The 23,720-nt window shown below is 51.1% G+C and overlaps 1 protein-coding gene across 4 annotated transcripts in view; it reads left to right on the forward strand.

Moving 5' to 3' along the window:
• The window catches only part of LOC146868589 (uncharacterized), a 1,503,661-nt gene that overhangs the window by 955,241 nt on the left and 524,700 nt on the right, over positions 1 to 23,720 (forward strand). For all 4 annotated transcript variants that reach the window (XM_085611695.1, XM_085611716.1, XM_085611705.1 and 1 more), the window contains 4 exons: positions 1,733 to 1,786; positions 2,672 to 2,725; positions 23,097 to 23,150; positions 23,285 to 23,392. In XM_085611695.1, the coding sequence (XP_085467821.1) occupies positions 1,733 to 1,786; positions 2,672 to 2,725; positions 23,097 to 23,150; positions 23,285 to 23,392 (270 nt within the window). The remainder of the gene's footprint in view (positions 1 to 1,732; positions 1,787 to 2,671; positions 2,726 to 23,096; positions 23,151 to 23,284; positions 23,393 to 23,720) is intronic.

Below are 23,720 nucleotides of genomic sequence, written 5' to 3' on the forward strand. Positions count from 1 at the left end.
GTGATCAGTAGCTACTATCCATAATGTGTGGTGGTACACCTGTTGTGTACAATTTTCATGCAGAGCCTTGTGCTTTGTGGGGGATTTCACTGATGCAAAAAAAAAAAAAAAATCAGTCAGGAAAATGTGAAAATCAGCAGTATTGCACAAACCGTCTACACAGTGGGCGGTCTTTCACTCCGACAGGCAATCCCCCTCAGTGCTGACATGTTGTAGCTTATTTTGTCAATGGGGATTGTTTCACGCCACCTTTCTCCACTAATGAATTTGGTTTTAGATGCTTTCTCTTTAGTTGGTCAGTTTTTCATACTGTAATGTAAAGTGCTACATTGTTCTTCAGCTAGGTTTGCACTATAGAAATGCTAATGCATACACACAGTATACAGTACCCACACCTACCTCTACCAGTTTAACCCACAATTCTGACCTCAAGAGGTTTATGTTGTTATGATATAGAGCAGTAACCACAGTTATTTCTATCACTGCACTCTTCAGTGCTGTCCTCTAGCAGATGATGTTTGTACAGTGCAATAACACACCTAGATCTATTAGAGAACCCCTCAGTGCTGACTTGAACTAGTTAGTGCTGTTACTAAACATTAAACATATCCCGTAAATACTGTCTTGAATGAAGCCACTGTTATTGCATTACTGTGAACACACCTACCTCTACCAGCTAACTCTGTATTGCTGTTACTGTTCTCACGGACAAGTAGTCACACTTATTTCTACCAATGTGACCTATAGCAGGTGAGTTTTATTTCATTACATTAACCACACCTACTTTTGCCAGAACCCACTGCAGTGGTGACCTGTAACAGTAGCAGTAAACTTAAAGTAGCTGCACCAACATGTCCCTCATTTCTAACTTATAGCAGCTGATTTTGTTACAGGTGACCAACCACATCTAGGGTCTAACAGTATGCTATTCAATGCTAACCTGTAGCACTTGGATTTTTACTTTATAACACCCTCTTCTGGTGTTGTCTCCATCCTAGGCAGCAGTAGCCAATTTTCCTATAATGTAGTAGATGGTGTTCTTATCCTACAGGCCCCCCAGCAGCCTGTCTTCTTATAGTAACACACACAGCTCTATCATCGCCCGCATCCCTGAATGCTGACCTATAGCATCCAATATTTAGCAGTTTGTTTAGCTTGCCTTTACTAACTTGCTTTTCAATGTGGACTTGTATCTGCCATTGTTTTTTTACGGCAAGTATACAAAGCTCTAGCAGAGTGCCCTCAATGCTTCCGTGGAGCAGATTTTTTCTTACAACAAAGCAACTGCACCCACCTACCTCTAACTGCATGCACTGCAATGCCGATCTGTAAGAGACAGTATTCTTACACAACTGTAATCACACTGAATACGGTCAATTGTGACTTATAGTTGACAGGTTTCTTACAGTACAATAATCACAACTAGGTTTCCAGAAAGACCCTTAATGGTGACCTAAAGCAGGTAGTGTTTTTTTAAGACAGTTACTGCATCTAACACTAACACATAAATTTCAAAGCTGGCCTACTGCAACCAGTAATCGTACAGTCCAGGAAATACAGCTAGAGGTAACTCAGGCAGTTTTATTTTATGTGATGTAGCAGCTGGTCATGCACACCATATCCAGTTCAGTACTAATGTAAGTAAAACACTATTTTACCTATCCCTGTACTAACTTGTTCCTGGAAATGCTTTTCATTCAGGTCATTGTATTTATTTACCCTTATTTTACAGGGAAGGGAAGGCCTGGCTGGGGTAGAAGGGCCTTCGGGGGACAAAGGAGAGAAGGTGAGTATGCGGCACAGATATGGCTCTTTGGACTGTCCATTTGGAAATGTTTTCCTCTTATTCCCGTAAACATAAAAGGTCCTATTTGCAAGGGGACAGGTTACTATTTAATTAAAGTAGATACATAGACAATTCTCTGATGTAGACCATATTCATAACACATACTGTTTGTTAGTTGGGCGAGGATGGTGAATTATATTCAATAAATTGAGGAAGTTCTTTGAAAATAAATCAATTGCAGGCCCATTCAAGAAGCAGGTGCTGGCTCCAAATCACTAAACTGTACTTGATGGTTTTTCTTACTTTATTATGTACAAGTAGTCACAAGAGAAATGTCATCCATATGTATGAGGTGTGTTCCACAGCCATTTCAAACTTAAGAGAACCTCTGAATTCCCTGTCTGACCTAAAGGTCACCTCTTTGCAATGAGGACACTTTGTGAAAGGATATAGTGATTGAAACAATTCTTTAGTGATAGCATTGATCCTTCCTGCCAAGTTTTGAATGTGCATGAAAATTGTAATCCTCCAACACACACAGAAAGGATTCCTCCAGACAGAGGTCAGTACTTGAATGCAAAAGTAAACAGAGCATCCCACCTGACAGAATCAAATCTTAATGTTTGCATTCTGTCTGCAACAGAATAAATGTGTTATTTATTGTTGTTGATGAAATAAAATAATTGCTGATTGGTGGAATAATCATAGAGGGAAGACTGGATATATATTGTTTGCACTGCTTCCTTCCAAAAACATGATTTGATAAGAATAAACAGAGGGTATATGGTATAACTTTGACATCTAAGTATCCATGTTTCTGAAGATACCTCACTGTAGGCCTCCATGTAAAGTACTGACTGTATGCTTTACTTCTCTTGTCTTTAGGGAGAACCTGGACCCCCAGGAGAGGAAGGACCAAATGGCCTACATGGGGAACAGGTGATTTTCATAAGTAGTGCATAACATCCTAATCTCAACAATGTTTTAGTCCTTGTTGGTCTGAATAGGGTTCAAAGTCCCTGTACAGAATGTTGTGTTTTGCACATGTATACATTTCTTGGAACTGCCCTATTGTTTTTCCTTCATAAAAGCAATGCCTGCAAGTCCACTGAAAGCATTGTGTCTATTTGTGCTCAACCAGTAGAGCTAATTCTGATGGATACATCTGCCAGTGGATTCCTCACCTTGTGAAATATCCCCTGCGCCAGCAACATTCGGAAACTTTTGTAGCAGTCCACGCCGATGAGGTTGAAGACGACGTCACAGAGACACGGCTCCGCTCGCGACTCCGCTGACGTCACCGGCTCCATAAGAAGACCTCGTCGGCGTGATGAAGTCAGTTCCTTTTTTTACGCGCCAATGGATTTCGGGAATCGCTATCTGTAGCTTCACTGTTACTTTGTTTTTTCTACTGCTTCTCTTTGTCTTCTTCTGTGAAAATGTCGATAAAGAAGTCAGGATTCAAACCCTGTCGTGAATGTGGGAAACATGTCCATTACGGATCCACATGACGACTGCGTATGGTGCCTGTCATCGGACCATGATGTAGAGGGATGTTCTTGCTGCCGCAAGATGAGTTCCAAGACTCTCAAGGAGAGGGAAGCAAAGCTTTTCATCGTGAGGATGAAGAAAGAGAAAAGAGGCCGGAGAAAATCTAGGACGAGGTCAACATCGAGGTCGAAGTCGACTTCGGGGCATGCTTCCAAATCCAGGAAGCACAAGAAGAAGAGGAGGCATTCCTCTCAGCGTCACTCGGATAAGAGTACGGCTCCGAGATCGAAGTCGCTCTCTCTACTCCGTAAGGACTTTGTATCTCCCTCACCCGTTCCGGATTCACCTGTTTGCCTGTCTTCTCCAGTGGCTTCACCAGAACATTCTCCGGTTCCATCTCCGACGCCGGCTCCATCTCCGACGCCGGTTCCATCTACGGCTCCGGCTTCGTCCCCGGCTCCGATTGAGGAGCTTCCAGTTCCGGGTGAGCCTTCGGCCCCACAGATTCCACCGTCCGGTGATGCCTGAACAGTATCCTGCGTTCCCAGGACCAGGTCAGGACCCCACGCATTATCTTAATGCAATGTACGGGGTATTCTCCAGAGCCATGTACCCCTCTGGTGCACCATCGGGTCCTATGGCTCCTATGGCCTTCAGTTTGGGGGTTCCTAAAGCCTATCCTCAGGCCCCCTTCATGCCATTTTTTCCGGCTCGACGCCAGCTGCTCCTGTGGATCCACGTTTTTGAGGAGTTGAAGGGGGCTAGTGGCCTGGACTTGTCTCCTAAATGGGAGATTACTCCTCCTTCTGATGCACCTTCAAAGGATGTGGCACCATACCATGCGGTCATAAGAAAAGCAGCTGAACTTATAGATCTGCAGTTGCCTTCAGCTGAATTCAAGCCAAACATTTTAACGGAGGTGCTGCGCTCTCCCACTACTGTTTCTGAGCCTTTACTTCCCTTTAACAAAGCCATCATAGAGCCAGTGATGGAGGTGTGGCGTAAGCCCTTTTCTGCTGCAGCAGTTTCGAAAATCATTGCCAGGAGGTATAGGGCAGCTCCGGGGGACCCAGAATTTTTAACTTCTCACTCGTCTCCTGAGAGTCTGGTGGTTCAGGCGGCATGTTCAAAGAAATCTACAGGTTCGTTTCCCCAGGTCCCGAGTGACAGGAAGGCTAAAAAACTGGATCAGTCGGCCAAGAAGGTCTTTTCCTCGCCAGTATGGCCCTTAAATCTACGAATCCCACTTGCCTCTTGGGACGCTATATACATGCGCTCATGGATTCAGCGAAGCAGCTAGCCCCAAAACTATCAGAGGAGGATAGGGTTGGTTTTAATGAGGTCCTTTCGGATGCCCAGGCAGCAGCGCGTCAGGTTATACAGAGTGGATTGGACACAGCTGACTCGGTAGCAAGAGTCATGGGATCTTCTGTTGCCACCAGGAGGAGTGCGTGGCTTAAGTCATCAGAATTTTCCCTGATGTTCAATCAACGCTGCTGGACTTGCCTTTTGATGGCCCCGGACTCTTTGGCAAGAAGGCGGATGCTGCACTTGAACGTTTTAAAGAAAGTAAGGCTACGGCTAAATCTTTGGGCCTTCAATCCCAGTCAAGGGGTTCGTTCAAGAGGTACAGGGGTTTCGGAAGGGCAGCCTTTCGTACTTATAGGCAGCCCCAGCAGCAACAGCAGCAGAGCACTCTGTATAAGGGGTACAGAGGCAGAATCAGGGATCGCACTCGTGGCCGACAGCTCTCCTCCTCCTCTTCCTCAGCCCCTCCCACCACCGCAAAGCAGGCCTAGATCCACCATTCTGGATCATGTTGGTCCTGTGGGGGGCCGGCTTACCCATTTTCTACAAGATTGGGAATCGGTTACTACAGACCTTTGGGTTCTAGATCTTGAAGAAAATGGGTATGCCCTTCCCTTTCGGGAATTCCCTCCAAATTACCCTCCTTGTCAAGGGGCTTGCTCAGAGAACCACCGTCTTCTCCAACAGGAGGAAGTCCTGAAGTTACTAGAGAAAGGTGCGATAGAGGTGGTTCCAGAGCTTGAGTGGGGTCAGGGATGCTACTCCCAGTATTTCCTGATTCCCAAAAAGGACGGCAAATTGCGTCCGATATTGGAGCTCAGGATCTTGAATCTTTATCTGAAGCAAGAGAAGTTTTTTTTTTTTTTTTTAAACTTTATTTGTCTTTTATAATCAAAACAACAATAAGATCTCATCAGTTAGTTATATTTGTCTTTGGTGTGTGAAGCACATTTCAATGACAGCACATCTGTCTCCCTTTACAGTATACACTCCTGTCTCTGCAATGAAAGAATCCCTGCCTTTGCAACTTATCTCAGACTTGTCACCACTTTCCAACTCCATTTGCATAGCCCTATCCCCTCAAATATTTTCCCGGGCAACAAAGCGCCACTCATAAATTAGTGCGGTTCTGACATCGGCATACTCCACTATCTGAGCCTGTCAGGGGGGGAGCTGGATGATACCTTCGCGTCCCCGATGCCCCGCCCGACATGACCATGCTCCGACCACATGAGCTAACCAACCCCCGTGGGCACAATCCCAGAATTTGAGTGGGATGTAGAGGCAGTGGACAGTGTCGCGATGTAAGCTCTGTAGGGACCCCAGATATCTTTAGGGCGCGCTATGCTGGGAAGTAGACTAGAATAAATCTCGCTGTTTGTGCTGCAATAGGCCAAACCATTAAGCCAGCCCTGTGTCTCTCTTTTTGCCAGCAGAAAACCCAGGGATGCTAACCTCCGGACTCTCTTAGGAAAATTGACCGTATACCCCAACAATGCAACTTCCGGGGTAGGATCTAAAGTAAGCCCAAGCATCTCCCCCAGTATTTTGTGTACCTGCACCCAATACGATTGTATACGTGGACAGGTCCAAGTCATGTGGGCACAATCAGCGTGTTGGGCGCCTCATTTCCAGCATATGTGTGGCCTCTCCGGGTCAATTTTATGTAGTTTTGCCGGCGTCATGTAGCTTCTACGAAGAAACTTATAATGTAAAAGCTTATGGCGACTATTTAATGATACTCTTTTAGTGACCTTACAGCAGTCGGACCATTGATCATCCGAAATAGGGCGTCCTAGGTTGGACTCCCACTCCAAACGCAGCTTCTCATCTATGCAGGGAACCTGTGCTATACACAGTTTGTACAGTTTGGAAATAATATGTGCCCCTGTTTCCTTCTCAATGAGGAGAGTCAATGGCTCGAAAGAGGCAGGCTCCAGTGGAAATCCCCTTATCTCGGATCTTGCTGATAAATAAAGACGGTTGAGAACAAATTTATCCATGAATGTGGCGTCCCTGAAGCGTGCCTCTTCCGAGACCGAGAATGTGTGCCCGCCTGGGTACAAATCACCCACCTTGGTGATTGCAAACGTAGTCAATGTGCATTGCATGAGTTTCTCGCCCGTTAAGGGAAGCCAACGGGTATTTGGCAATTGAAGGGACGAGGAATATACATGGGACTGGCCCGTGTAGCGCAGGAGCCTGTTCCATGCCCATCTAGTGGTCGAGACCGTTTGTATATCGACCAGGCTCCTGGGTTCACCTCTAGGCAGAACCGCTGAAAGCGGTCAGGAAGAACAAAATCAGCTTCCGGGCGTAGAAATGGAATCCGCGCGTCAGGGTCATACCAGGCATAGGCATGGGCGCATTGTGCAATCAGGTGATATAGATAAAAATCGGGTACTCCTAATCCGCCTCTATCGTACGGAAGAGTGAGTATCTTCCATCGGACCCGCGGCTGTTTCCTGCCTCAGACCAATCGAACCAGATGGGATCGCAATGTGGCAAAAAAGCTCTGAGGGGTATGGGGATATTATTAAAAAAATATAAAAATTTGGGGAGCACTATCATCTTTATGATAGCGATTCTACCTGCCATAGATAACGGAAGCTGTAGCCATCTGTCAACCTGTGACTCGAGTTTCGTAATCGCGCAGCCATAATTAAGTCGCAGAATCTGTTCTTGATTCAGGTTTATGTGGATACCCAAATACTTTACTGTGTCCACGCACCACTCTAGCGGGAACTCGCATTGCCAAGAGGAGGTGCTGCTGGTCAACGGAAAAATTATGGACTTATGCCAATTGATACCCAGCCCAGAGTGTCGACCAAAGCGCAGTATTTCCCATATCAGCGGTGCTAGGTTCAGCTGTGGTTCTCCAACATAAAGGATAGTATCATCGGCAGGGGGCCTGTCCTGAATTGCAGCCCTCTATGAAGATGACGCTCTTGAAAATGTCGAATTAAAGGGTCCATGGCGAGAATGAACAAAAGAGGGGACAGCGGACAACCCTGACGGGTGCCACGGGTAAGAGCAAACGGGCGTGACAGCGTGCCATTAATGCGGAGTCTTGCCATGGGCCGACTGTATAAGAGCCTCGTGGTGGCAATGAAACCCGCTGGCATACCCATCCGCCGCATGATGGATAGGAAGAAGGGCCATTCCAGAGTATCGAATGCTTTTTCTGTGTCAAGCAGGATGGCCGCCGCTGGAGTAGCGGGGTTGATTCTGTGCAAAGTCTGCAAATTCAATGAGGTTGAGCGGTGGGGGACAAAGCCCGATTGAGCCGGCGAAATAATAAACTCCATCAATTGTGAGAGCCTGTTGGCCACGATTTTGGTGAGGATCTTATGTTCAATAGCGATAGGGGCCTGTAGGACCCGCAAAGTGCTGGATCCTTATTAGGCTTTGGAAGTAGAATAATGACCGCTTCGCTCAAGGTGGGAGGCAGGGTTTCCCGCTCCAAGACCTCAGTATACACCTCGATGAGTTTCAGTGCCAGCAGATCCGAAAAGGCCTTGTAGAACTCGCCCATCAGGCCGTCAAGGCCCAGAGCAGATGAGCCCCTAAGCACCTTAATCGCCCCATGTACCTCGGTCACCGTTATGGGCTCTGCCATAAACTCCTGCATGCCTTTCTCTAAGAATACTAGCGCAATTTCAGATAAGTAGTCCTCTCGCGCAGCAGTGTCACTGCTGTGTCCAATCGTGTATAATGCGGAGTAGTATGCAAGAAATCCGTCCCTGATCTCCGTGGGCGTCGTGCGTAGCGATCCGTCCCGTCCACGAATTTCAGTGACGTAAGCTTTGCTGTACGATGGTCTCAAAACCTGAGCCAAGGTGCGGCCCGGACGGTCACCCTCCCCATATCTACGGGCAGTTTGATATTTACCCAGATAGAGAATCTCCATATCCGCAGTCTCCCTGTAATCAGATAGGAGACTCAGCCGCCTGGCCAGTACGGAGCCTGGAGGAGCGTGAAGTGCATCTGCATCCAGTGACTCTAGTTTAGCCTCCAACTGTGTAAGTGTAGTACGCAACCCTTTAAGGACCCCTGCATGTTTGTGTAGGAGAGTAGGGTCTGCTTTCTATGTTCACCCCCACTTTTTGCTTTTGCTTCACTGGTTTTCGACTTAGATGTGGCTGTGGGCCTGCTAATCAGACCCACAGCCCAGCTGTTCTCTCTCTAAATTCACACTATGTACTTAGGTACACAACCCAATTGGTAAGGATCACCTTCTAGGGCCCTGTACAGTGTACCATAGGTACCCAGAGCATAGGTGTACCCTAGGCCTACCAGGGGCTGCAGCATGTATTATGCCACCCCTGGCTGGCCTTCCATTATGACACAACTGGCTGATCACTCAGCTGGGGCAAGGTCGTGTAATCACCCCTTGCTTAGGTGTAGTATTCCTATACCTACCTTATATATAGAGACATGGGTAACCTATCAGTCACTCCTATGGCAGGCCTTAACAATCCTGAAGGCAGAGTGCTTGGCAACATGTGAGATGGTGCTCTAGCATGGGCTGAGCCTGTCTGCAGCTTTCGGAACCATGTCCTTATAGCTGTTCTATGATATCGCCTACCATATACTCTTAAAGTGCCTTATAATCCTCGCGGTTATGGTAACTATGGTTTGGCTTTATCAAAACATGTTGTGTAAGGTGTCTAACACTTTGGAATACTACCCCCACACCATTTCTGGCGATGAGGATAGTATTCCTCCCTTCTAGAGGGAGAAGACAGGTTGAAGACCTACTACCCGGTTAAAGTTAACCAGAGCCCCAGCATCACAAAATGGATGCTGCTGCCACAGACACAAGTCTGACCTCCTGCTGCTGGGAGTCCTTCCAGTGAGGGAGGCTTGGACAATAGGTTTCCTGCACCACCCTAGACAGGCCTTAGTGTATTGGGGAAGGGAGGGATGAATGAAACGAGACACTGCCTGGGGCACACAAGGTGTCCCATGCATAGTCCAGTTCAAACCGGTGCTAGGGCACTCCAGCCCCAGTCCTGGCGCGAAAGTGGACAAAGGGAAGGGGGTGTAACCACCCCCCTCCCTGGTCCCACCCATAGGAGGGACCTAGCAGGTAACCCAGCCCCCCAGATTAGTATAAGAGTGGGAGCTGAGTCCCTAGGACTTTGGATTATCCTGATAACTGAAATTTGAATAGAAACTCTGGACCTTCGACATTCGACTACGGAAGAAGACTGAAGAATCTCCCTTGTGGCCAAGGAGTGGCCACCCTGTGCAAACAGGCACCATCAAGCGACCTGCCGTTTGCTTTGCTCAACGTTCTACGAGGAACCGACTGCAGAGCCCGACCAGCGCCTTGACTTCCAGACTTCTCCGACTCTGATCCACATCCACAGCAAAGCTGAGATCCGTGGAGGCGACGAGAGACGTGGGACCAGCTTCTGAGGCATCCTCGAAGTTGTGCTCTGGGGATTGAGAAGCCCCAACCCCGAGCACCATCTGCACCGAAGATCAGCCCTCCACACTCCACGAGTTCTGCGTGGGGCCCTTCTGCATTTTCCTGCTTGATGCGTCTGTCCGGTTGCTTGCCCGTTGGCTAGTGACCTCTGCGACGACGAACCTTTGACTTTCCACCACTGGTTTGGCTCCTCCAGACTGGCCCTTGCTTCCCTGTGAAAGAGAAGCACCTCAGGCCTTCCTGGTCTGCAACAGAAGCGAATCCTTCATTCTGCGTGGGTTGCGCTTGCCAAGGCTTGTTGTGTCCCAACTCAACATCGACACCGCCGACAGCAAGAGCCCTCGTGGGACAGCTCGCCTCCTGGTTCTGGTCGTCCTCGACGCCTCCTGGTACCCGTGGCTGCTGCGACAATCTTCACCTCTTCACCTGCATCTTCACGACATCGCCTGGTTCCTTCCCGGCTCCTGGCTGGTGACCTAGACTCTGTCCCCTCTGCTTGCAGGTATCCTCCTTCTTGATTCCATCCTTAGAATCCACCGGACACTCTTCACTGACTGCCTGTCAGCATCTTTTCTTCAGGCATCTATAGGAGTCGACGACGAAACCCGACGCAAGTTCACACCTATGCACCCGCAGCCTGTGGGCTAGGTAACTTGAGTACTCCGGTGCTCACAAGGATATTGACTATCCAAGTGTCTAGTTTCCAAGTCTCTAACTCCTAGTTCCTTCCAAAGTGTCCTTAAACTCCAAATTTCTAAATACTACTATTTCTATCGACTTTAACGCATTATGCGTGAGTGTTTCCACTATGCACCTGAATCCCGTGGGCCTCCCACTGCCTAGCAACTGATAGGATAGTGTAGCCCCAGCGATTCCCTAGGCCTAGGCCTAACCTGTGTTCGTGACAGTGGTTCTTATACCACTTACTTAGTATATGGTTTGCATGGCCCCTAGGGCCTAACTGTATTACTTACCTGTGTGACTTATGTATGCTTAAATAAGACTGTGTTGTACTTACCTCGAATCTCATAAAGAGTGCTGAGGGTATTTTGACTAGAATAAATCTATTCTATTCTTATAATATATCTGTTGTAGTGTCCTTTCATTTGGTATTCAAGGGATTGCAAATGGTATAACAGCTGGCTTCACATGCCATACAGAGTTTATCCTAAGACTGCTCTTGTCCATGCTACCACTAGGATAGCTGGTCTATAAGGTTGACTTTACAACCAATCACCATAAGGGTTGTTTGGAATGATACAAGGTGTACACTAGAACTAGTGACATCATATATCAGGCCAACTTCTCACAGTTTGGATATACAAACACCCCGAAAATAGGCCTTAAACCCCTCCCACAGCACGGCCCAGGTATCCACTGAGCTGGTGTTAATTGCAAAATATTCCTCAATCGCCTCATTGACCTCATGGCGAAAAAGGTCGTCTAGCAACGCGCGGCCAGGGAAGCGCCATTGTCTCTCAAACCCCTCGGGGCGCGGCACTTGCAGGCAAAGCAGCACAGGAGAGTGGTCCGAGTACGTCCTAGGGAGGGTCCTCAATGTCCGGTACCAGGGGGACACACCAGGGGAAAGCAGCCAGAGATCAATCCTAGTCCATGTGTTGTGTTGGCCAGAGAAGTGTGTGTAGTTAGTGGTGGTAGGGTTGCGCCTGCGCCAAATGTCAATAAGGGAGTATTGGTCACAGAGATCACGGACTGCGCGCCTCGCTCTGGGCTTAGTGTCAGCCGCACCCGAGGTGCTATCCAGGCCTACATCCAGCAAAAGATTAAAATCTCCGCCGATCAAAAGCAAAGCAGGTTCAAGTTTAGAAAGTTGAGCGTGTAGCGCATGGAAATACTCCGGGGAGTCAGTGTTGGGGGCATAGACGCAGACGAAAATGACCCCGTGACCCATCAGCACCCCCCTCAGTATGATATAGCGCCCCTCTCTATCTCCAATGAACTGTTGGCAATGAAACGGGACCCTTTTATGAATTAATACTGCTGTGCCTCTAGCATAATTGCTAAAATTGGCGAAGTACCTGTGCGCACCCCAGCTCGTCGCAAAACGTGCTGCGTCGGTAGTGGGTAAGTGTGTCTCTTGGATAAAGGCGACGTCCACATTATGCCTATTTGAGTAGTGCACCACCTGTCTGCATTTACGCTGATTATTAAGACCCCTGACATTCTAAGACAACAGTGACAAGTCCGAGGGGAAACATTTAAGCCTATTCGAGCCATCCAGGAGCATGAAGAAACAGACGAGAACAGATGTCATCATATCACCCATATAACACCACATACGACACACCAAATAAATGCTACTGAGATCAAAACAACCTTTGCCATCCCCCCTCCCTCCCTCCATCCAGCCTTACAACAAAAAGCGTGAGGCCAATCCCAACCTGTGAACAAAAAAAAACCCACCATACATTCGTGCCATAGGCAAACGCACTTAACAATAGGTACATTAGAACCAGCATAAGAACCCCGAGGTTTCCACCAGAGGGGGTGGCAACGCCACGACAGCAGCCCAGCATTGCATATCTTACTCAACAAATATGCCATGTGCCCCCAACATATAGTCAATGCAATAAAGAAGGATCAAACAGTGCACGTCTTCAACCCACCCCGGAGCCGGAAAACAGGTCCAAGCTAGCCACGGAGCCACTGTGCGGAGGGGATGGCCCACCCCCCCCCCCGTCTACAGATGTTACGACAAAAGTCCTTAACATCTGTAGGATTGTCAAAGAACCGCACCCGGCCCTCAATTACCACTCGCAGCCGTGCGGGGTATAGCATGCCGTACTTGAGGCCGAGATTGCGGAGCGCAGCCTTTACCCCAGTGAATTTACGCCGGGCTTCCTGTACCATCACTGTGAAGTCAGGGTAAAGTGCAATTTATGAGCCTTGCCAGGTTACATCTCCCCGCTCCCTGGCCAGCCGTAAGGCAGTGTCTCGGTCTCGAAAGTTCATGATGTGGGCTATCAGAGGGTGAGGAGGGAGTCCAGGATTAGGTCACGGCTAGGGGTGGGCGGAATTTGCGTAATCGTCTTACGCAAATCTCCGCGAAACGGTAAAAATTCTCCGAGAACACGCAGAAATTCCGCGAACACGCATTGTTCGCGATGCTTTTTCCTGTTCACAATCGCTGTTTGCGTGCTCGGGGAGAAATATCTCGCGAACACGCATTTTGAGAACGCGAACAAGCAAAAAATTTCGCGAAGTCGTGGAAAGCAGAATTTTGGGCAATTTCGCGTTCTCCACGGAACGCGAAATTACCCAAAATCCGCAAATTCCGCGAGCGGAACGGAATTTACCGCCCAGGCCTAGTCACGGCCCAAGGGAGCGGTGCGCCCTCTCCACGACAAAGCCTGGCGTGAAAGAGTCTCTACCAAATATGTCCACCAGCAAATTTTCCACAAAGACATCCAGACGACCCATTGCTGTGGACTCCGGAACACCAAGAATGGGCACGTTATTGCGTCTACTACACGCTTCAAGGTCCTCGTTTTTAATGGCTACCTCCTTTAGTATGCGCTCCATTCTATCAAGACGCTTGACTGCCTGCGCCGCACCGTCCTCAATGTCGGAGATCCTGGTCTCTGCCACATCCAGACATCTATCATGCGCCTGTATCTTGGCACCCATTGATTCCAGCGTCTGGTCCAGGGAGTCAAACCGACTATCTATGGATCTGAATCTAGCCCTCATCTCCTGCAGCCAGTCCGCGGGCGGGGCCGGGGCCGCCGCTCCACCAGCCGGGTTCTCAGCTCGTTCCGCCATGGCAGGGGCACCCTCTGATGGTTGATCCCCAAGCTTCTCGAAGGGAAGTGTTCTTTGTTTCGGGGCCCTGCGACCCATGCCTCCGCAAAGCGGCCGGAGTCCGCTCAGCCCGTGGGGGATCCTCTAGGGTGTCGACAGGCAAGGATAGAGTAGGTGCTGTGAGGTACTCCCGGCCCAAAGCAACGCGTGGTTCTCAAAAGCACCTCCACCTAGCTCGCAGTGTCAGTCACGGCGACCATATCCACGAGCCGCAGACCCTTGCTACAGCAATGCAGAGGCAGGTGAACTCTGCCGCCCCGCGCCGGGACCAGGACCGATGAGCACCCGCACAGCCCCCAGGTACTGCGCAGCCAACACCACCGGTAGGGGCAACAGGAGAAACAGGTGACCAGCGCTGTCCGGAGCATGCACCGCATGGAGAAATCACTCTTCTTAGGATCAGCTCCCCAGGTGGAGGGACTCGTGGGCCGGGATAATCAGGCAAGACGACCAGCCACCGCTGGCCAGTGCCCTAGCAGCCGCTGAGGGGGGCAACACAGGGGGCAGGAACAAACCCAGGCGCAGGGGGCAACTAGCAGGCTCACACTATCACCCCCCGCCGTGGCGGCCAAGCCGGACAGCTCAGCAGCGTCGGACCTAAGCAACACGGTCGGCGTCGCTCACGCATAGGCGCGGGGGGAAAGCGGAGCCCACCAAACCCACGCCTAGGTACTCACCACCCCAGCGGCCCCCGCAGGATTCCTCCGTTCGCGCCGGCAGCCGCCGCCACCACGTCCGCCGCTCTCCGTCTACTCAGGCTGCCATCTTGTATTTCCCACATCGCGGGCAGTATCGGGGTCTCCGCAGCCACAGAGCCCTGAAGTCAGGCTACCAGGATCCAGGGACGGAGCAGCATCTCCCGCCGTCTATTCCTCGTTTCAGGAGGTGGGGGACATCGTTGTATACGCTGGGCTGCCGGCAGAGCTTCAACGCAGTCAGCCGTCATAGCTCGCGGCTTGGCCACGCCCCCCAGCAAGAGAAGTTCAAGATGCTCACCCTTGCGCAGGTTCTTCAAGTGCTGAATCAGGAGGACTGGATGGTGTCGATCGACTTGCAGGATGCGTATTTCCACATCCCCATCCTGAAGTCGCACAGGAAGTATCTCCGGTTTACGGTAGGGTCGCAGCATTATCAGTTTGTGGTCCTTCCGTTTGGTCTTACTACTGCTCCTCGAGTCTTCACGAAGGTGATGGCAGTGGTGGCAGCCCATCTCAGAAGGTCGGGGATTTCAGTTTTCCCCTATCTGGGCGACTGGCTGATCAAAGCGGAGTCGCCAGAGAAGGTGATTCATCATCTGAAGGATACAACTCAGCTGTTGTACAAATTGGGTTTCTCGATAAACGTGCCCAAATCTCACCTGGTGCCCTCTCAGCGCAACCTGTTCATAGGTGGGGTACTGGACACTACTGTGTGTCGGGCATTCCCACCTCCACAGAGAATTCTCGACATACAGGAATTGATTCCTTTATTTTACAATGGAGCTGTCGTTCCAGTCCTGAAGGTCCTTCACCTGCTCGGTCTGTTTGCTTCCTGCATTCTGCTGGTCAGCCATGCACACTGGCACATGAGGGCGCTCCAGTGTGCCTCCGCAGGCAGTGGTATCAGCACAAAGGAGATCTCAGGGAGTCTGTGAGGATCTCCAGAGAATCTGCAGCGGATCTGTCTTGGTGGAGCGTGGAGGGCAATCTGTCTCAAGGAAAGCCCTTCCATCTACCTCCATCGGTGGCCACAGTAATAACGGATGCATCCACTTTAGGGTGGGGTGCTCATCTGGGAGATCTGGAGATCAAGGATCTTTGGTCTCCAGAGGAAAGGTTGCTTCACATCAACCTTCTGGAATTGCGGGCGATACGTTTGGCGCTCAAGGCCTTTCTCCCTTCCCTTCGCGGTCAGTCGGTTCAAGTCCTGATGGACAACACTACCGCGATGTGGTATGTCAACAAGCAGGGAGGAGTGGGGTCGCATTGTCTCTGCAGAGGGGTTCTGAACGTACGTGCAGACAGTCTCAGTCGGCAGTTCTCCGCCGACCACAAGTGGAGGCTTCATCCAGAGGTGGTTCGTTGCGTCTTTCGGATGTGGGGAACTCCTCGGGTGGACCCGTTTGCCGCTCACGAGAACGCTCACTGCCCGTCATTCTGAAGTCTCCAGTATCCGTTGCAGGGAGCTTTGGGGGACGCGTTTCAGTTGAGGTGGGACTCACATCTCCTTTACGCGTTTCCTCCCATACCCTTGATTCCTCGGGTTCTGAGGAAGATTCGCCAAGACCGGGCCCAAGTCATATTGATCGCCCCGGATTGGCCAAGAAGGGTGTGGTACACAGATGCCCTCCGCTCCGTCTCCCTCTGAGGGCAGACCTCCTCTCACAGTCGGAGGGGCAGGTTCTACACCCCCACCTCCAGAGCTTACACCTTCATGCCTGGAGATTGAACGGGGCAACCTGAATTCTTTCTCTCTCCCGCCAGATGTGGTAGATGTAATTTTGTCTGCCAGACGTCATTCCACTAAATCTATCTATTCCTATAGGTGGTCTAAACTTGTTCTCTGGTGTGGAGAGAAGTCGATTGACCCTTTGAGGGCTCGTTTATCAGACATTCTGCAGTTTGCCCTTTCTCTTGCTCAGCAAGGCTTTGCTGTGGCCACTGTAAAGGGATACTTATTGGCTTTGTCGGCTTTCCTTTGCTTGCCGGATCAGCCGTCTTTGTTCAAATAACCTATTGTTTTAAATTTCTGAAAGGCCTTACGAACAAGTTTCCTCCTACTCCTTTTATTGTGCCTCAATGGGACTTAAATCTTGTCTTAACTTATCTTATGGGTTCTCCCTTCGAGCCCTTGCACAAGTGTCCCTTGAGACTGTTGTCTTTCAAGACGGTTTTTCTCATTGCGATAACCTCGGCAAGGAGGGTAAGTGAGCTTCAAGCTCTGAGTTCAAAACCCCCGTTCTTGACCATTCATGCTGAAAGAATGGTACTCAGGACCAGGGCTGATTTTCTGCCAAAGGTGGTAACTCCTTTCCATCTGGGGCAGTCCATTACCATTCCTACCTTCTAGCCTCCCCCTCACCCTTCCAAGGAGGAGGAGAGACTTCACCGCTTGGATCCTAAGAGGGCGGTGAGCTCCTACCTTGACAAGACAAAAGACTTTCGAGTTTATGACCAGCTCTTCATGGGCTTTGTTGGCTGCAGGAAAGGCAGAGCGGTGCACAAGCGCACCCTTTCCAGATGGATTGTCTTGTGCATCAAGATATGCTACTCTTTGGCTGGTAAGGAACCTTCAGAGGGTTTAAGGGCTCATTCCACTGGAGCTAAGTCTTCCACTTCTGCTTTGTCTAGAGGTGTTCCTGTGGAGGACATTTGTAGGGCGGCAACTTGGGCCTCCCTTCACACTTTCGCAAAGCATTATTGCTTGGATACCGAGGTGAGGAGGGACGGACATTTTGCTCGTTCTGTCCTTCAGGACTTTTTGGTATAGAAGGGTGGACATCCTCCTCCGGGAGTGGGACTGCTGTGGGAATCTTTTCACAAGGTGAGGAATCCACTGGCAGATGTATCCATCAGAAGAACAAGTTACTTACCTTCGGTAACGCTTTTTCTGGTGGATACAGTATCTGCCTGTGGATTCCTCACTGACCCACCCGCCTCCCCGTTGTCCACCCTTGTATACCTTCAGTATATGATGGTGTTTCAAGATGTATTTGTTACTGTCAAAGGCATTGTGTTGTTTCTTTTGCCTTTCTATTTATTCTCCACACTGTGTGTGTTGCTTGTATATTATGTACTGTGTATATCTGAAAGAAACACGTTAGTTAGATTCCTCACCTTAGAATATCCCCAGGCGTCAGACTGGATCCGGAAGATTTTTCGTCAGCAATACCCCTTGCGCGTCGCTAGGCGTCGTCTGCGGCTCCGCGTCCGTCATCGGCGTCGTGCGCCGGAATGACGTCGTCGGAGTACTTAGACGCCGCCCTCGCGCGCTGACGTCAGTTCTTCTTTTTTAAGGCCAGTAAGCGCAGATCCGGGAGAGCTACCCCTTTAGTCACTTTTTGACTAACTTTTTCGATCCTTTTTGATCTTGTCTCGACTCCGGTGCCGGTAGGATGCCTGGTTTTAAAGCCTGTGCTGACTGTAGCCGCTTGATGTCGGTTACGGTCCATCACCGCCGGTGTCTTTACTGCTTGGGCCTCGACCACGACGCGGAGTCGTGTTCGGACTGCAAGGCCCTGACCTCGAAGGCTAGACGGGAGCGGTCCCGTAAGCTTCTCGAGATTCGCCACTCGGCTCCGCGCCCCTCTCGATTCCGGTCCAGGAGGAGGTCCAAGGATCGGTCGCGGAGCCGCAGCCGACGTCATCATCGGTCGTCGGGATCCAAGTCTTCGGGTAAGTCGAAGCACTCCAAGAAGTCCAAGAGGCGACACCGCTCTTCGAACTCCCCTCGCCGGTCGCGCGACTCGGCCGAGGGTCAGGGTGGTTCCGCCCCCGCGGCTCCGGCGGCGCCGCGCAAGTCCCCATACCCGCCGGTCCCTGGGACTGACGCGACGCCGGCGGAAGTCAGTGCCTTCCTCTCGGCCATGAGGAGCCTGGCTCCGCCGTCGACCCCTACCCCCGAGAGCCTGGTTATCCAGGCCTCTACCTCCCAATCCTCCTTCCCGACCGCTCCGCCGGACCGGGATTCCAAGAGACTGGAACAGTTTGGCAAAAAGCTGTTCTCCTCCCTTAGTTTGGGCCTGCGGTCTTTGAACACCGCCTGTCTCTTGGACCGTTATTCCCACTCTCTGTGGGATACGGTGGAGGACGTGCTGCCCCTGTGTCCGGTGGAGGTCCAGACACAACTTACCCAGGCTCTGGTCGATGGGAGGGATGCAGCACGGCATGCTATCTGCTGTGGGCTTGACACTACGGACTCGCTGGGTAGGGCGATTTCTACCACGGTGGCGCTTAGACGTCACGCCTGGCTGCGGTCCACGTCCTTTTCGGGTGATGTCCAGAGCACTCTCATGGACATGCCCTTTGATGGCACTCGCCTTTTTGGTGAGAAAGCGGACAGTGCGCTGAATCGCTTTAAGGACTCCCGGGCTACGGCCAAGTCCTTGGGCCGCTCGGCCCCGCGGTCGCAAACTTCCGCTTTTCGCCCCTTTCGTGGCCAAGGAAGGGGTGCCTCCTCACGTACGCCTAGCCACCAGCCGCAGAACCAACCTGCGCGCGGACGTGGTTTCCGCCGAGGCGGTTCTGGAGGACGACGAGGTCAGCCCACATCCACCCCGGCAGCATCCGCCTCAAAGCCTTCCTAGTCCGAGCTTTCAGGCCCATTCCACGCCAGTGGGCGGCAGAGTTCGCCATCACCTGCTCCACTGGCGGTCCATCACATCGGACAGGTGGGTGCTGCAAATCGTCCGAAGGGGCTACTCCCTCCCCTTCGAGACAACCCCTCCAGCCATGCCACCGCAGCACCACCGTATCTCGTGGGATCATTTGAATCTTCTCCACGAGGAAGTTTCGGCCCTCTTGGCCAAGGGGGCCGTCGAGCGCGTTCCGAGCCCAGAAGTAGGTCGTGGTTGTTATTCCCACTACTTTCTGGTTCCCAAGAAGGGCAAAGGAGGCCTACGCCCTATCTTGGACCTCCGGAACGTCAATGCCTTCCTCCGGAAGGAAAGGTTCAAGATGTTAACTTTGGCTCAGGTTCTAGCTGCCCTAGACCCCGGAGACTGGATGGTAGCGTTGGACTTGCATATTTCCACATCCCCGTCCTGCCGGCCCACCGGCGTTACCTGCGGTTCACGGTGGGCCAAGAGCACTTTCAGTTTACCGTGCTCCCCTTCGGCCTCACCAGTGCCCCTCGGGTGTTCACGAAAGTGATGGCGGTGGTCGCAGCTCATCTGCGCAGATCAGGGGTTCCAGTCTTCCCCTATCTCGACGACTGGCTGTTGAAGGCGGGCTCGCCCCAGCAAGTCGTCTCCCACCTCCAGACTACGGCGGGTCTCCTGCATTTGCTGGGATTTTCCATCAACGTGCCGAAGTCACACTTGAGTCCCTCTCAGAAGCTCCTCTTCATTGGAGCGGTTCTCGATTTGGCGCAGTTCCGGGTCTATCCGCCGGAACAGCGGGTCCGGGATATACAGGCCCTGATTCCCATCTTTTGGCCTCTATCCTGGGTTTCGGTCAGGCTAGTGTTGCGGCTTCTGGGGCTGATGGCCTCCTGCATCCTACTAGTGCATCACGCCAGGCGGCGCATGCGGGCTCTGCAGTGGGACCTGAAGTTTCAGTGGGCCCAGCATCACGGCAACCTGTCCGACCATGTCTTGATCTCGGAGGGCACTGCACAGCAGTTGCAGTGGTGGCTCACGGACCGCGATTGGGTCAAGGGCAAGAGCCTCTCCCTTCCCCAACCGGAGCATGTCGTAGTGACGGATGCGTCCCTCCTGGGATGGGGTGGCCATATGGGAAAGGCGGAGATCAGAGGCCTCTGGTCTCCGGCGGAGTCTCGTCTCCACATCAACCTGTTGGAGTTGAGAGCGATCCGACTTGCACTGAAAGCCTTCCTTCCCTCTGTCAGGGGAAGTGTCGTGCAGGTGTTCACGGACAACACCACCGCCATGTGGTATTTCAACAAACAGGGCGGGTGGGGTCGTGGACCCTTTGTCAGGAGGCTCTGCGCCTTTGGACATGGCTGGAACACCAGGGCGTCACCCTGGTGATTCAACATCTGGCGGGCTCTCTGAACACCAGAGCAGACGAACTCAGCCGCCGGTGCATGATGGATCACGAATGGCGTCTGAACTCCGAAGTGGCGCAAGGTCTCTTTCAGCAGTGGGGAGTGCCTTGGTTAGATCTATTCGACACCGAAGAGAACGCGCAATGTCAGCAGTTCTGCGGGTTGGAATTTCCAAGGCGGCACTCGCTCGGCGACGCTTTTCGTCACGAGTGGAGTTGCGGTCTGTTGTACGCCTTTCCGCCTATACCACTTCTGCCCAGAGTGCTGAAGAAGATCAGGCACGACCGGGCCCAAGTCATCTTGGTGGCTCCGGATTGGGCACGAAGGTACTGGTATCCCGAGCTACTCAGTATGTTGACCGATCCTCCGATCCGTCTGCCCCTTCGGGAGGATCTTCTGTCGCAGCAGCAGGGGACGGTCCTCCACCCGAACCTGTCCAGCCTCCACCTCCATGCGTGGAGATTGAGCGGCGGCAGTTGATGCCATTTGACTTGCCTCCTGCAGTCTGTGATATCATTCTGGCAGCCAGGCGTCCCTCCACAAAGACGGTATACGCCTGCCGGTGGAACAAATTTGTGGCATGGTGCACAGCAAAGGCTGTGGATCCCCTTTCCGCCCCTCTTTCTGAGGTTCTACTGTTTCTTCTTTCTTTGGCCCGGCAGGGCTCTGCCCTGGGCACCCTGAAAGGTTATCTTGCTGCCATCTCTGCCTTCTTGCGGCTTCCTGATCAGACTTCTCTTTTCAAGTCCCCTGTAGTTACACGCTTTCTAAAAGGCATTACTCACACGTTCCCTCCTGTCCCTTTTGTAATGCCTCAGTGGGACTTGAATCTTGTTCTCACATTTCTAATGTGTGCTCCCTTTGAGCCTCTTCATAATTGTCCTCTTCGTCTGCTGATGCTTAAGACTGCTTTTCTGGTAGCCATCACCTCGGCTAGACGGGTGAGTGAGCTCCAGGCTTTATCTTCAAAGCCTCCTTTTCTCTCTGTTCATCCGGACAAGGTTGTCCTTCGGCCTCGTCCCTCCTTTCTTCCGAAAGTGGTGACTCCATTTCATCTTGGGCAGTCTGTCACCTTGCCCATCTTCTTTCCGCCTCCGCATCCTTCCAAAGAGGAAGAGAGGCTCCACCGTCTGGACCCAAAACGTGCGCTCTCCTTTTATTTGGACCGCACAAAGCAGTTCCGGGTGGACGACCAACTTTTCGTTGGATACGTGGGTGCTAAGAAGGGGAAAGCTGTACACAAACGGACCATCTCTCGGTGGGTCGTTTTGTGCATCAAAATTTGCTACTCCTTGGCAAAAAAGGACCCTCCTGTTGGGCTGCGCGCCCATTCTACTCTGGCCACAGCGGCTACTACTGCTTTGGGACGGGGTGTCCCTTTGCAGGACATCTGTCAGGCGGCGACGTGGGCTTCGCTACACACGTTTGCCAGACATTAGTGCCTTGACAGCCAAGTCCGGAGGGATGGCTTCTTTGGCCGTTCTGTCCTCCAGGACTTTCTGGTGTGATCTTGGTTCGCAGACCCACCACCGGGGATGGTATTGCTTGGGTATCTATTCTAAGGTGAGGAATCTAACTAACGTGTTTCTTTCAGATGAACAAGTTACTTACCTTCGGTAACGATGTATCTGTAAGAAACATTAGTTAGTTAGATTCCTCACCGACCCACCCATCCTCCCTGTTCTGCGAACTGACATCTAGGGTTAAGGTTATCCTTTTCAGGCCCCTAGATTTTATTTTTGGCACCAGTGTCGGTCTTTGCATGGCTCTGCGTTCCTGGCGCGGAAGGCTACGTACAAGAACTGACGTCAGCGCGCGAGGGCGGCGTCTAAGTACTCCGACGACGTCATTCTGGCGCACGACGACGCCGACGACGGACGCGGAGCCGCAGACGACGCCTAGCGACGCGCAAGGGGTATTGCTGACGAAAAATCTTCCGGATCCAGTCTGACGCCTGGGGATATTCTAAGGTGAGGAATCTAACTAACTAATGTTTCTTACAGATACATCGTTACCGAAGGTAAGTAACTTGTTCATATTGCTGTCAGTCCGTCCGTGTGCCTCGAAGGCACAGAAAAAAAGGGCGGAACTGACGTCATCACGCCGACGTGGTCTTCTTATGGAGCCGGTGACGTTCCGAGGAGTTGCGAGCGGAGCCTTGTCTCTGTGACGTCGTCTTCGACCTCATCGGCGTGGACTGCTACAAAAGTTTCTGAATGTTGCTGGCGCAGGGGATATTCGCAAGGTGAGGAATCCACAGGCAGATACTGTATCCACCAGAAAAAGCGTTACCGAAGGTAAGTAACTTGTTCATTACAGTTTTCAAGACGTTTCACTACTATTGTTAAGGTATTAGCCTATTATCATATCCTACGATGACATGATTTATTTTTTAACAAATAGATGTTTTTGTTTGCCATAAAGATGCAGGCGATGATGAAATGTCATTGTTTCTTAGCTTTTTTTCCATTATTGGTTGTGCTCACAATCTTTTATGTTTGTTGATACCTGACCATACTTACATATTGCTTATATCAACGTTTGCAGGGTGTCCCGGGGCCACCAGGTACAGAAGGGCCACATGGGGAAAAAGGTGACCAGGTTAGTGTCACAATCAACCTGCAAAGCTGATGGTCTGGCTTCATTTTCAAGTGTTTTCCCGTTGAGATGTCGAGCTGCCAGAGTTCCGGAGTATCACATGATCTCATTTAAAGTGTGTTTTTTACTCTCTTTAGGGAGATGCGGGAGACCGTGGGAATCCAGGACCTCAAGGACCCCCTGGGGAGATAGGATCTGAAGGACCAAAGGGATTGGTGGGTGTGCCTGGAGAAGCAGGAAAAGAGGTAGGGCATACATGGAGGTGAATGCGAGAATTGCAGTAGAGAGGAGTGGATTTTAATACACTAGTTAACATTTTGCAAAGGCTTCTAATGCTGCATTTTGGAAGACGTTATCCTTCTATTTGAGCCAAACTTTCCTGGTGACTCAGTCCTACTTATGTCCCTATGTGGCTCATGCCTGCTATGACTGCTTATGCGTGGAGGGAGACTTGGGGAATCTGCACCTGTTGTAGGAGACCACTCTTAACTTAAGTGAAACTTACTAATACATTTCCAGTAAAAATGCATGCCTACCCCAAAGAAAATGTGTATCTGAGACAATGAATAAGTC

Source organism: Triturus cristatus, chromosome 1_2 (assembly GCF_964204655.1).
Source record: "Triturus cristatus chromosome 1_2, aTriCri1.1, whole genome shotgun sequence".
NCBI classification, from domain to species: Eukaryota; Metazoa; Chordata; class Amphibia; order Caudata; family Salamandridae; genus Triturus; species Triturus cristatus.